At 38.5% G+C, this 13,626-nt stretch overlaps 6 protein-coding genes across 6 annotated transcripts; 3 read left to right on the top strand and 3 right to left on the bottom strand.

The window, feature by feature from the left end:
• Window positions 1-125: 125 nt before the first annotated feature.
• Window positions 126-1,571, top strand: C9374_006306 (uncharacterized protein; the record flags this gene model as incomplete). Its single annotated transcript, XM_044696152.1, has 2 exons — window positions 126-990; window positions 1,075-1,571. 2 exons carry the CDS (start codon window positions 126-128, stop codon window positions 1,569-1,571), a joined length of 1,362 nt encoding a protein of 453 aa, XP_044546997.1.
• A 597-nt stretch (window positions 1,572-2,168) lies between these two features.
• Window positions 2,169-3,110, top strand: C9374_006307 (uncharacterized protein; the record flags this gene model as incomplete). The annotated part of the gene is made up of 1 exon (XM_044696153.1): window positions 2,169-3,110. One exon carries the CDS (start codon window positions 2,169-2,171, stop codon window positions 3,108-3,110), a length of 942 nt encoding a protein of 313 aa, XP_044546998.1.
• Window positions 3,111-3,942: 832 nt separating this feature from the next.
• C9374_006308 (uncharacterized protein) lies at window positions 3,943-4,719 on the bottom strand (the record flags this gene model as incomplete). The annotated part of the gene is made up of 1 exon (XM_044696154.1): window positions 3,943-4,719. The coding sequence occupies one exon, from the start codon at window positions 4,717-4,719 to the stop codon at window positions 3,943-3,945; it is 777 nt and encodes a 258-aa protein (XP_044546999.1).
• Window positions 4,720-5,499: 780 nt separating this feature from the next.
• On the bottom strand, window positions 5,500-9,874 carry C9374_006309 (uncharacterized protein; the record flags this gene model as incomplete). Its single annotated transcript, XM_044696155.1, has 4 exons — window positions 5,500-6,630; window positions 6,738-7,819; window positions 7,884-9,369; window positions 9,482-9,874. 4 exons carry the CDS (start codon window positions 9,872-9,874, stop codon window positions 5,500-5,502), a joined length of 4,092 nt encoding a protein of 1,363 aa, XP_044547000.1.
• A 264-nt stretch (window positions 9,875-10,138) lies between these two features.
• On the top strand, window positions 10,139-11,023 carry C9374_006310 (uncharacterized protein; the record flags this gene model as incomplete). Its single annotated transcript, XM_044696157.1, has 1 exon — window positions 10,139-11,023. One exon carries the CDS (start codon window positions 10,139-10,141, stop codon window positions 11,021-11,023), a length of 885 nt encoding a protein of 294 aa, XP_044547001.1.
• A 55-nt stretch (window positions 11,024-11,078) lies between these two features.
• Window positions 11,079-13,496, bottom strand: C9374_006311 (uncharacterized protein; the record flags this gene model as incomplete). Its single annotated transcript, XM_044696158.1, has 1 exon — window positions 11,079-13,496. One exon carries the CDS (start codon window positions 13,494-13,496, stop codon window positions 11,079-11,081), a length of 2,418 nt encoding a protein of 805 aa, XP_044547002.1.
• Between the last annotated feature and the right edge of the window lie 130 nt (window positions 13,497-13,626).

Below are 13,626 nucleotides of genomic sequence, written 5' to 3' on the forward strand. Positions count from 1 at the left end.
CCTGATCATCATCATTAATCATCTACATAGATTGAGAATTACGTTAAAACATTATCTGCCAATTAATTCGGATTCATCATTCTATTAACCACATTAATTTTCTGTAGTTTGTCTAAGTCATCATTATGAGTAGCAATAACTCTCCATCATCACCACCATCTTCAACAACTGCCGAAACAACCAGCAGCGGAAACACTGGTAGCAACACCAATAGTGTTGATTCTCCATCCGGTCTTCGTCATAGAATATTTGCTGGTAATCTTGATTTTAAAACCACAAAGGAACAGCTGTACGAAGCCTTCTCCAAGTGTGGTAAAATCGTGGATGAAATTCGTCTTCATCCAGGCTATGCGTTCATTCAATTCGATAATGAAGAGAGTTGTTTAAAGGCCATCGCAACGTTATCTGGTACTCAACTCTGTTCTAAAAGAATAGATGTACAGATGGCAAAAGGTCCAAACAATTCTCAAAAGAAGAGTCAGGACAACAAAAGAAAACTAGATTCTAGGGATAGGGACAGAGATGGACGTAGAGACGGCAAAGACAGAAGCAATGATCGAAATCGGGATGGTCGTAATAGCAACAACAAAAAAACCAAACGTGATCATGTCGGAAATGTTTCATCATCAAACACTGCAAACATGGATCTCAACCAACAACGGTCCTTGAATGTTAACCCTCTCTTATCGACAGTACCAACCATATCTCCATATTCTACTGCTAGTAGTGCAACATCTGTACCGATTTACATTCCCAACCAATCACTAGAGAAGTATGCAAATTTTGTATTGCAAACTCTAAAATCGAACGGACTTATGTATCATAATGTTCATATTCGTAACACCAACCAAGGAGAGTATTTCTTTGCTACTCCTCAATTCTTCCAAATGATCGCCAATGAAAGATACGTCATTTGTGTCACAGCAAGACATGAGGAAGCAAAGAATATTGTTTCTTTTAAGGCCATCATGCAGGATGGAACATCGCCAGGTATGTAGTTTTGACTTATCAAATTTAATGGTTCTAATGGAATCAAACGTTAATAATTATTTACCTATTTTCCTCTTTATTAAGGTTTTGCTGATACTTCGATCACTGACGTATGCTCTTTCATTCTCAATTCTTCTCAAACACCTGTCGTGGTGCCATCTGTTTATCAGCAATACAACCAACATTTTCCAACAACCTTGAACACTCAACCATCAACAATGGCTTATCCAGGCACTGTTGGAATGCAACCGTCCATGTTGAACAATACCTTACCCTTACAACCACAAATACCATCATCTTTTAACAACACGAGCAGCAACAACAGATCGAACCAAGGTTATCACAGCAACAGATCAAATCGACCAAACAATAATCGTCCAAGAAATGACAATTTCCGAAACAACAGATCCGATAGAGGCAATACCAACAATACAGCACCACCCCCAACCAATGCCTCAGATGTACAAGGCATTATCCTTGCATTGTTGGATAATATCAACAACAAGAAACAAGAGACTACTTCAGCATCATCACCAACCGGAATTCTAGAGTCATCTTCAGCCTCTACGACCGAGCATTGATTCAATCACACATGAAAAATTTCACTTCAACCCGATAGGTCAACATCAACAACAATTTGAATCACATATCTTGTTCCGTGTCAATAAAATTGTTGTTCTCATTCAAAAGTTCCACGACACGTGTTGTGATTTTGGGTAACAGTTTAACAGTTTCAACGAACACAAACAGAAAAAAATGACCGTTAAGGCACTGTAAGTTTTTCTTCTCTCGGAGGTGTGAGAGTGGTGATTCGTCGTAAATTTCTGGTCTTGTTGTTGCCTCTTCTTTCAACAATACTATTGTTAAATGAAACATCATATACACTGTTATTGTGATGGATGATACCGTTGATTTGATGAAATTTTCATCAAAAACTTTTTATCCGAACATGATGAATTCTTCTCTCTTGTTATCAATAATGTAAATTTGTACAATTCCTTCAAATACTACAGCATTCTTGTAGGTGGTTACGGAACCAGACTCAGACCTCTCACTTTCTCCACTGCAAAGCCTTTGATTCACTTTGCCAACAAGCCTATTGTGGTCATCAAATTGAAGCATTGAAGAAGGCTGGTTGCTCGGAGATTGTTCTTGCCGTAAATTACAAACCACAAGAAATGATTGATGCCATGAAACAGTACGAAGAAAAGTATCAAGTTAAAATCACATACTCTGTTGAGAATGAACCTCTGGGAACTGCAGGTCCATTGGCTCTTGCTAGGGACATTTTGAGCGCTGATGATACTGAATACTTCTTTGTGTTGAACTCCGATGTCATTTGTGAATACTCTTTGGACGAGTTATTGACATATCATAAAAATCATGGAAAGGAAGGAACAATTATGGTTACCAAAGTTGACGATCCAAGCAAGTATGGTGTAGTGGTCACACAAGATGGTAAACAGGGAGAAATTGAAAAGTTTGTAGAAAAACCAAAACAATTTGTGGGTGATAGAATCAATGCAGGAATTTATGTTTTTTCTACTAAGGTTCTCGATAGAATTGAATTGAGACCAACAAGTATTGAGAGAGAAATTTTCCCTCTTATGGCTCGTGACAAACAACTCTATGCCATGGATTTGAAGGGATTCTGGATGGATATTGGACAACCAAAAGACTATATTACAGGAATGTGCATGTATTTGAACAGTGAAAAACATTTGCGAGAAAACTCAGGACACTTTGCCAAAAATCCAGAGGATGGATCCTACAAAATAATCAATGAAACTACTGTGTTGTTGGGAGAAAATGTAAAGATTGGAAGAGGAGCAGTGATTGGACCAAATGTTGTCCTTGGGGATAATGTAATTATTGGAGAAGGAGCTAGAATTACCAGATCAACTCTTTTCGAGTCTGCTCAAGTCAAAGAGCATGCCTTGGTGAAGTCATCAATTATTGGTTGGAAATCAACTGTTGGAAGGTGGTCAAGAATTGCCAACGAGACAGTTCTAGGAGAGGACACTCATGTTGCTGATGAAGTATTTGTGAACAATTTGAAATTGTTGCCCCATAAGACCGTCACCGAAGATATTTTAGAACCAGGTCAAATCATCATGTAATTGTATCACTGCCCGTATGTCATTAAAGGCTTCGTGTCTCTCTTGTTTCAGTTTCATATTTAGTTTGTTTTAATGTTGAATATCGGCGAGTTAGCAGTTGAAATTCCAGTTAATTAAAATAAGGTCAAAAAGAAGGACATCTTTTATAAACGCACACAGTTTCTCAGGAACAATGACTTGGTTTTCCTGAAACAACGTTCATAAACTTTCGTGCATGGCATTTCTACAATGCAGAAATAGAATAAACATTTTTGAACGTCGTCATAAACGACACACTGATGTGATTCTTTCAGAGATCCTTACTGAATTCAACATCTTGAGGAGACCGATAGTTGGTATTACGGCACCTATTCTCTCCTGGCCAAATTCTCACTCATAACAGCATGAATAAAAGTCACTAATAGAGGATAGAGAAATGTTGACGACAAAAGAATTCCTTGTCAAATCATAATATTCTTTGAGGCTTGATGAGGTCAAGCCATTCGCAGGATGAATATTTGCTTGAACGGTCAATTCTTGCAACATCAAGTCGTCGCTGTGCAAGCACAATGACCTTGTTATGTTATGGATGCGCGAATCTTTAAAGATTTGTATAGGTTCGTATGTTATAACCTCGTATTTTGCTCCCAGAATGTACAAGCTCAATAACTGATTGATGACTTCTAGTTGAAAAATTGCTTCAAAACATTCAAAATTTTCTAACACTAAATGTAACAGCTTGGGAAAGTTTTTCGTGAGAGACATGACAAAACATTCTTTTCAAACATCTTGTATGAATCCATTGTACTTTCAACGAAATTATCTGAGTAGTAGTCGTCGTCAATCTTTAACGTTAAATACTTGACATTTGGAAAGATTGAATGCTCCAAAAAATTTTGAGCAAATTTTCAATCTCATCCACACTTTTCAAAGAGAGTTCAATTTCAACAAATTGTAAGTGTTGAGAAAATTGAGTGCTTCCGAAATGAATATAATTGCGAAGAGTTATTGTGACAGCAAGATAATTATTCAAATGCTCAACTGGATGCAATTTTTTCAAGATTTTGGATGAATGAAACGGAAAGAATGACTTCCAATTGGATGATCCTTTGTTATATTCATGTACATAAAATTGTTCTCCACAGCTCTCAACCTGCGTTGAGCCTCTTTTCAGATAAAGATCGTTCATCATATCCAAACAACAGATTTGAGCTCTAAACATGAATAATTCATAACTTGATAACGTTGGCATTTTGCGTTTCATTTTCTCAAACTTTTCAGTAGTGATGATCAAGTGTGAAATGCGTCTTACAAAATTCTCTTTCACTTCCTCCATGGTTGTTTCGTTTTGTAGTGTTTCGATATCCATTTTAGAAACGTATCCTGAAACTAGTGAGTCAGAGTCAACAATATCTTCATATTGAGAAAATTCTCCTCTTTCTTCGCTAATCATAATAAACTGTAATTTGGCAATTTCCAAACATTGTTCAGGCGTTAAATCACCTCGTACTAATTGTAACTTTTGCAATTGTTGTTGCTTTTTGAAATACCAAGCTACTTGTATCATGGACACAGCACCAAGCCAATACGAGTCAATCATGTCATGATCTGAATCTTCAAAGCATCTCATCTGATTCTTCTCATCGTTTGTTGTAAATCAACAGAAAGATGGTTGGTAAAACGGATTATTTATTCTTCGCCGCGTGTGCGTGCGCATGTCTAATAGTTGAATAAATAAGATTTACATTACCTTTTCTATCCTGTAATTCAGCAAGAGTACAACACAAATAGATGCAACAAACATATGCATCAGTCTCATACAGGATGACATTATTAAGCGTGCGCTGATTAAACATCCCATGGTAAACCATGAGGCATCCTTTGGACTGAAATCAGTTCAAAGAGCATCCCACTAAAGTGAGGCATCCTATTGCGATGCAATAAGGCATCCCATGATTAAAATCATAAGGCATCCCAATGTATTGAGGCATCCCAGCTCAAATGGCCAAGGCATCCTTTGGACTGAATTCAGTTCAAAGAGCATCCCACTAAAGTGAGGCATCCTATTGCAATGCAATAAGGCATCCCAAGTTGAGACATGAGGCATCCCACCCAAAGGTGAGGGAGTTGTGGAAAGCCACAACTATGTTTGTTTATTTCAGAGGTGGATTGGGAGGAGGGTGGGTACTTTTCAATTCTTTGAGAGAAAGTGATTCTATCACCTTTCTCGAAGTAATTGATAATAATTGTTCCATATCACAAGTAATGTAAATTTTTTGAAAGTGAAAATTCAAAAAATTAGTCAACCAACCACTTTTATTGATTACAACAAACCTCAGTAAAACTCCCTTTTACTACCGAATTTGTTGTAAATCAACAGAAAGATGGTTGGTAAAACGGATAGATACCGCTAAAAACCCATCTGGCGAGATACATTCTTGTCAGATGCGAATCCAGCTCTGAAATACGCATCTATCGCATTGGAGGACCAATCACCTAGAGCTTGGATTGCTGTGTGTGAGAAACCAGCAAATGCTGCCTCTGACGCTCCTCCAATTCTTAAGGAATGACTAGAAAAAGAACCCGAAATCTTAAGGCTGGTTGCTACAAATCTAAGAATGTCCGAAATTTTAGCCGTGGATAAGGGAAGGTCGTCACCAAACAAATACTTTTGAGGGTTACACACTTTCCATAACCTAAGCCAGACGACAGGACATCTCCTGGAGTTAGTTGCCTCAATTTCGATGACTCTTCCTTTCTTGCTTCGTTTAAAATCATTCTTCACTTTTTCCACAACAATTCTGATTCCGTTAATGTTGTTCTTGTTAATTTCTACCACATTGGAGGTTAAAATACTACCCAACTCAGATCCTCGTAACATGGACCTGATGCCGATGATCATAAGGGTCGTATAAAAAACATAAGTTCTCCTGTCGACAAAGTTACACCCTTCGAGAATCCACATATCAATGTACATAATACGCCACTCGTTTCGTTCAATCTCGTATGAAACTGGTGCCATGTTGATCATGCAATCAACTAGAGATGAAATATGTTCACCCACCACGTCAATCCATTTGAACTGATTACATCGCTTCTTAATAGCAAACATTGCCAGTTTACAATTTTTTCCGGACCTACATTTAAGAAAAAGACACACCAGAAAATTGTAAACATCCATCTCTGTGGGTGGTATTGCAATATTTCTCTCATCGCACCATTTAACAAATCGATTCCAATAACTGTCATACGTAGTGTTTGTGGACTCACGACCCGCACCGGCCTTTTCAATTAGTCCACCAACTGATGTTAGTTGGTCATCCGAAAGTCGATTAGGGTCGCCTCTAATAGCCAAGAGCTTTTCTTTTGCGGTTCGCATTTCCCTGACCGAGAGGGTCTGAAATCTATTCCAGACATTGGTACTGACCGAACCTTGCCTTCCAGCAGTAGTGGCCACCAGGGTTTTGTCTTCCATACTGGGTGAACGAGTATCATTTGAGATTGGCAAAGCTTGCAATGCTCTAGCACCTTCTGGATAATGCTGAACGGCACGCAGCACCAATTTAGCTCTTCCTTGGGCCAATAGCAACTGAATGCATCTGCGGGCTGTTCTCTCTTGGTCCTCTTCCACACCATGTATTGAGGAACCTTGAAGTTGTAATTGCTGGCGAAACGGTCGAACTGAACTTTCACCTGCAATTGATGTTGAACTCTTTCGAATGCCTCTGGGGTTACTTCCCAATCTCCGAAATCCATCTCTTCTGTGGTTTTCAACCTGCTCAATTGATCGGCGATCGAATTTTGGGACGACGGTAACCATTCCACAGCAACTAATTGAATGTCGTATTGGAATACTATTCTCCAAATACCTTCCACAATCCTTTGAATTAAGGAATTTTTGGAACGACCTTTTCGCAAAGAAAACACTATCACTTGAGAGTCTGAAAAAATTCTCAAACACTTTCCCTGAATAAGGGGAGCGATTTTTTCCATGGCAATAAAAATGGCTTTTGCTTCCAAAACATTGATATGCATATGATCCATGCCATAAGTAGACCAAGAGCCGTGTAAGGTAAAATTCAATAATGGCATTGTAGCACCAAAGCCGGATAAAGAGGCGTCCGAAAAAAGTTCGTGGATCAATGACGGAAACGAAAATAATCGACCGTTCCAATGGTGAATGTTGCAAAGAATCCATTGTAATGCGTTCGATAACTGGTGGTCTTTCACACGGTGTAGCGTATCCCATCCATCCTCCACCATCTTGAAAATTCTTGAATAAATGGGATTGAGAGCAATTAAGGCTGGTTGAAAACAGTGTACATATGACATAACAGAGCCAGCCAACTTGGCAAGGTCTCGGGCGGAAAAGGCCTCCTCTCTGTGCATTTTTGATAGGAGGTTTTTGCATCGAGCAACTATTTTCTCCACACCCTCTTCGGGAATAGAGAGAGTCATGCAATTCAGATCTACCAATGCTCCTAATAATAAAAAGACTAAGGAAGGTTTGAAACAACCTTTTGAAGGTTCTCTTACAAATCCATAAAAATCCAGCCTTAAGCTTAATCGAACAAGCTTGTTGTAGGAATCTAAGTAAGAGATACATAACACAGCCATAAAATCGTCCAAATAATTGGACAATGTATAGCCTTCTATTGTTAACAATCGAACACCTTCGTCTACTATCTGAGTGAAAAAGAATGGGCTTCCATTCCATCCAAATGTCAATACTGTGAAGCAAAGAAGATGACCCATAAATTCGATCACAATCTTGTCTCGATCTTCTTCTCGTACCTTCACTTGGTGATATCCTGATAATAAATCGAACGTAGCACAAAACTTTTTCCCACCACTGCGAATGTGATCCAAACACTTGCTCAGAGTTTTGTACTTGAACTTTGGGATCTCCAAACAATACTTGTTTAGGGGACGAAGATCCACAATTAATCTGAATTTCTTCTTTCCTTTCTTCGGTACCAATCGATACTTGGCCACCACCTTCGGAGTTCCTTGGAAGAATTCCAATGCACCAATAGATAACATCATACATATCTCTTCCGTTAGAAATTCTCTTTCTTCCTTCGACCAAAGAGATATATCTACTCTTCCATAGTAAGGGATGAAATACTTGCTGACCATAATTGGAACCCCATCTTTCAAAAGACCCACAATCTCTTTTTTGGCACCCATCATTTCCCATTGTCTCCACTTGTTGGAAATCGAATGAATAGCCTTCTTCCTGAAGGCAATTTCTTCCATGTGAGTATCTTGGAAAAAACTGAAGGATTTCGTAGAGAGAACTGTGAGGGCCTCGTTGTTTATTGGCTTTCTCATCATCCCTCATCTTTTTGCGACACGTTTCTTTAGTGTGACCTGGCTTCTTACAATATAGACATACTATATTGCTAACATCTTTCTCTGGAGTAGGGATTTTCAATTGTTGTTTCAACACCTTTGCATCTTTGTCGCTCTTACCCACTGCTTTCAGCGCCCAAGAGAACAGGTCCGCTTTTTCTCTCAACAACGGGTTGAGTGTAGAGGAACTAATTATCTCTGCCGCTTGCTGGTGCTTCTGTCTCGCAAGGAGAACAAATGCACGATTCTCGACTGAGTCAATAGCCCGTTGCAACTCTTCATCTTCGTCCTTATTCTTGAGCTGTTTCTTCAACAGAATCTTGTAAATAGCTCCAAGAGAACTAAACTCCTCCACTTCTTCCTTCCTGACTGAGTTACGGTCAAAAACAGTAGACACCCGTTCGTTGGCAAGAGATTCGGCCATACAATCTATTTGAAATAGATTCAAATCAATACTCTTCCCACTCTTGAGTAGCTCGAGAACCCTATTTCGTTGACCATTAGCTAGGGCCGCTGGTAGCTGGTCATCACAGACATCCCTTTGTGAAAACGCGCCTTGTTGAGTCAAATCAACCATGATTTGGTTGATGTCTCGTTCGGCCGATGACTTTGCTTTCTTAACCTCATCACGCATAAAGTCTAACTCTTCTTCTAATTCTCTAATCCTTTTTGACAGCACTTCACTTGAGACCTCTTCTTCCTCTACTTCCTCTTCTACCTCTTCCTCTTCTGTCCGTTCCGGAACTACTCTCAAATCCTTGATTCTTCTGAGTAATTCTTTCTTACTTGTAATTTCGTTGGACTGGTCAGAGGGGTAGCAAGATATTAAATCATTAACAACATCATTCTTCTTCCCTGCTGGGAAAGCCTTCTTGAGTTTGCTGTAGATACTTTTCAATTCTTTGAGAGAAAGTGATTCTATCACCTTTCTCGAAGTAATTGATAATAATTGTTCCATATCACAAGTAATGTAAATTTTTTGAAAGTGAAAATTCAAAAAATTAGTCAACCAACCACTTTTATTGATTACAACAAACCTCAGTAAAACTCCCTTTTACTACCGAATTTACATTTCCCACCAATTTGATGGACAACTCCTTATTCACCAAGAAAATAAATCGATGAAGACTTTTTAAATTTTCAAATAATAATTCCAAATCAAGATTTTTAAATCTCATCAAGTGTTCAAATATACCTTGTTTTAAAATTCTTTTGGTTCGATGAAATTCACCTCCGATTAGAAAATCAAAAATGTGATGAAACCAAACATCTCTTGGAATTTCTAAAACTTTTCCGAATGTGTGATGAATAACACGTTGGACATGATTGTCGTTCGTTCTTCTCTTGTAAAACTTGGACGAATGAATACTTAGAAAAGGAATGAACGATGAAACCCAACCGATGGGAATGGCTTGGCCCATCATTTCCATTTTTTTGATTGTTTACAATCACTCAATTCTTATTATTAATAGGATCGATTTCTGATCTCCGTCCATTATGGCAAGCAAGAGAGAGGATGGTGTCTAAAACGATTGATGATATTTTTGTAAGCAAAAAACTCTTTCCGATGAACGAAAATTTTTTCTTCTTGTGTTTACTCGAACTGTGTGAATTTTGTGAAAATGCAGTTTATTGTTATGAATGATATTCAAAACAATGACAATTATTGCCTTTGAACTTTTAGACATAAAAAAATGATGACCGTTCCAACATTTTCTAATCCCGATCTCACAAGTCAACCAAGTCAAACCGTTGTGACATCTCCATCATCATTTTCTTCCGATTTCAAATTTTCATCGACACATTCCAATACTGGCCAAACCCTTTCGAATTCTCAACTCACAACACATTCACAAGAATATTCATTTATTTCCTCTTCATCATCCACAACTTGTTCTTCCGATGTGCTCTTATCTAAAATTTCCACAGCTGAACATTATGACTCGTTTCTAGAAATTGTCAAGGAAGGAAGAATGCGACGAGTGGGACCATTCAAAGGACTTCGTTCCAATGTGAAACATGCATGTCAATCGAAACCATGTGGTCGAGAATGGTCTCCTTCTCCCATTCAAATCATATCAAACAATGATTATTATTGTCCTTCATGTGTGTTGCATCATCGAAATAATGTTGAGAGATTTAAGGAGAGTGAATTGGAATGGACGAGTCATGTGCCAAATACTTTTTATGTGTTTCAAATTCAAGATCCGAATAGTGGAATGACACTTGTCAAATTTGGAAGAACCCAACATGAAGATGCTCTTAAAAGATATTCAACCAAAGAATTGACTGAATTTAACATGAAATTATTACTTGCTTTGAGAGGAAGGTTAGAGACCATGACAAATATTGAGAATTGGTGGAAAGAGCAAGCTGAAGCGATGGATTTATTTAGTCGATTTTCCATCGAATCATTTCATGGATTGACAGAATGTGTCGAGTTAGAGGATGAGATGTTGGAGGATTTTCTGGCTTACAGTAAAGTGGTGAGTGAAAAGGAAGAAGAACCATTCAAAAAATGGTTATTGGACTATGAAGAGAGGATTGAGAGGTTTAAGCAATCTGTCGTGAATAAATAGTTCGAGTTGACTTTAAGGTTCACACTGATCTACACGTGTAGATTTCAATTTTCAACTATTGAACGACAGATGGATTCTCTTGTTGAGGGTGTGAGTTGTGGAATGGATTATTCGAATTAATCGTTGCATAAGGATTGCATTGATGCATGAACGCTTTGGTTTTTTCCAATGTGGTGTATCCTCGAGGTCTGTGTTCGTGCGAGCATGACGGATGGTTGTTGACATCGAATGGAGAGGAAGGAGTCATGTTGTTGGAACTACCACTCTCGAAATGAGGTCGAGTGTTACTACTGTAAAGGAGATGACTCAAATCTTCTTTTGTGGATTTCAAAATGTGCTTAATTTCATCCAATTCTCGTCGAATATTGTAAGAGTTTCTTTCGTGCTGCTCACGAACATGAGATTTCCCAACATGGTTACTCTCCACATACGAGGATAAACTATTTCGTAGAGTTTTGTATTGTTGATCCACTTTCTCGCTTCTTTGGAAAATTTCTTTTGTTTGGGGAACATAGGGTTTCAGTATTTCTTTAGGAATCTTATTTGTGTTGTTCGTGTTAGCATTAGGAGAATGGAATAGGGCAGTGCTGTCTTGTTTTAGTGGTTGTGACACTTGTTCTGCACTGAGTTTTGTCAAGTTCATAGCTGATTGATAAGAATTGAATGGATGATGCGAAAGGTCGAACCGTTTCGCATACACATCCGCAAATTGTGGCTGTCTGAAAACATGAACGGGAGGAGGATAATAATACTGATAACTGTATGGAACAAAATAAGGGCTGTACATGTGAGGTTGAGGAGGTGGTTGTTGGAATGGAAGAGTAGAATCAGTTGGAGGTAGAGTCTGAGTTCGAAAGAGTGACGAATCAGTTTGCGTGGTTGTTTCAGAACTTTTTGCAGCTTTTTGATGAAGGTCTGTTCCAATACAAACACTTCTGGAAGAAGGTAGTTCCATCACTAATGGCTCAGTTTGTTGAACAGGGAGTTGTGAGTTTGCCTTGTCATTGACGACAGTAGGTTTTGGTTGAATGGTTTCTGTCGATTTTTCATGGAGTGACTTGGCAACTTCTTTCGATGATTCTTTTGGAGAGGTGTCCTTGTTGGACACAACTTCCTGAAGTTTTGGCGATTTTACCTCTGTTAGTAATGTTGCTTGTCGAACATCAATAGTCGATGCTTGTTTGTTAAGAGCAGGAGGTGTTGTTTTTTGTGTTTCAATGTTCATTTGAGTCTCTTGTTTGAGTGAGCTCTCTACCGATAACAATGGTACTTGTTTCACGTTCGTGATAATGGCAGTCGTTGAGGGAGGTAGATCTTCTTTCTTTGGTTCATGTTTCACTTCGATGTTGTTTGTGATTGATTTGGAGGTTGTCACCATTTGTGGAACAGGTTGTGTGATTTGTTGCTGCGATAAGGTTGGAATACTAATGATCTTGGAAGATGAGACGTTGGATGAAATTGGTTTTGCCGCAGCAGGGACAGTGTCCTCTGATTCAAAGTCATCATATTCGTCCGGATTAAAATCATCCAAGCTTTCATTGTCAGAACCTTGAAAATCTTCAAATTCTTCATTAAAAGAATCTTCATGTGGAGCTTCGAAATCACTAAACTCCTCATCCTCTTGATGTTCATGCATAGATACTTCCTCAATAATTGATGACTTTTCAGGTTCAACAATTTCTTCTTCTTCAATTACTACTGAATCATCTTCGTCTTGAGCAGAATGAGACACATGATCTTCGTAATCACTAAATTCTACATCTTCAAGATCATGTATTGATGAAGAGGTAGCAAGAGGAGCGTGATAAGTGGATGACGTTTGTTGTTGCTGTTTAGAATTGGACGATAAATTCTTGTTGTGGATGACCTGAGAATTTGTTTCTGGTTTTGATACAGTCGAAGGGGAACTATTCTTGGAAGGGTTATTATTACTAGCAACAGAGTTGGTATAATTGTTGTTAGGGCGATTAGTAACTATTGGTTGACCGAATTGTGACTTCAAATTAGTGTTATTTACAATGACAACATTTGGCGAGTAATCTTCCTTGTCACTTCCAGAAAAATCTTCAAACTCATCCAATGTTTTGATTCGATCCATGCTGTCATCTTCTTCATCGCTTGAAGACTCATCAACAGTTTCCTCAATTGTTTGATTTTTCGATATGGGAATCCTCTCATTGAAAGCATGTTGCGGGAAAGAATATTCTTGTTTCGATGAAAGTTCAGCTTGTGTTTTCTGAGTGGCTGTATTTTCCTTTGCAATGTTCGAGTCCAGAGCTGTATTCACTTTCTGAAAAATAGATCCGAATAATGAAGCGTTCATACCACCCTTTACGTTAAAAGATCCGGATTTTTTCATCATCGAGTATGGATCATTGCCCATCACTGATGATGAGGAGGGAGCTGCTTTTGGTTGTGATGATGCCGACTGCGGTCCATCACTGACTCGCTTATTGGATGCATTTTTTTTCATTCTTGTTGATAAACGTTTTTCTGAGGCGCGAAATTTGTTTCCCGCCATGTCGAGAGCGTATCATTGGAACCTTTATTAAGGACAAAAAACTGATTTCACGGAGAGTGAATCCAAAGTTTTCAACACCTTG

This window comes from Naegleria lovaniensis (assembly GCF_003324165.1).
Source record: "Naegleria lovaniensis strain ATCC 30569 chromosome Unknown tig027, whole genome shotgun sequence".
NCBI lineage: Eukaryota > Heterolobosea > Eutetramitea > Acrasida > Naegleriidae > Naegleria > Naegleria lovaniensis.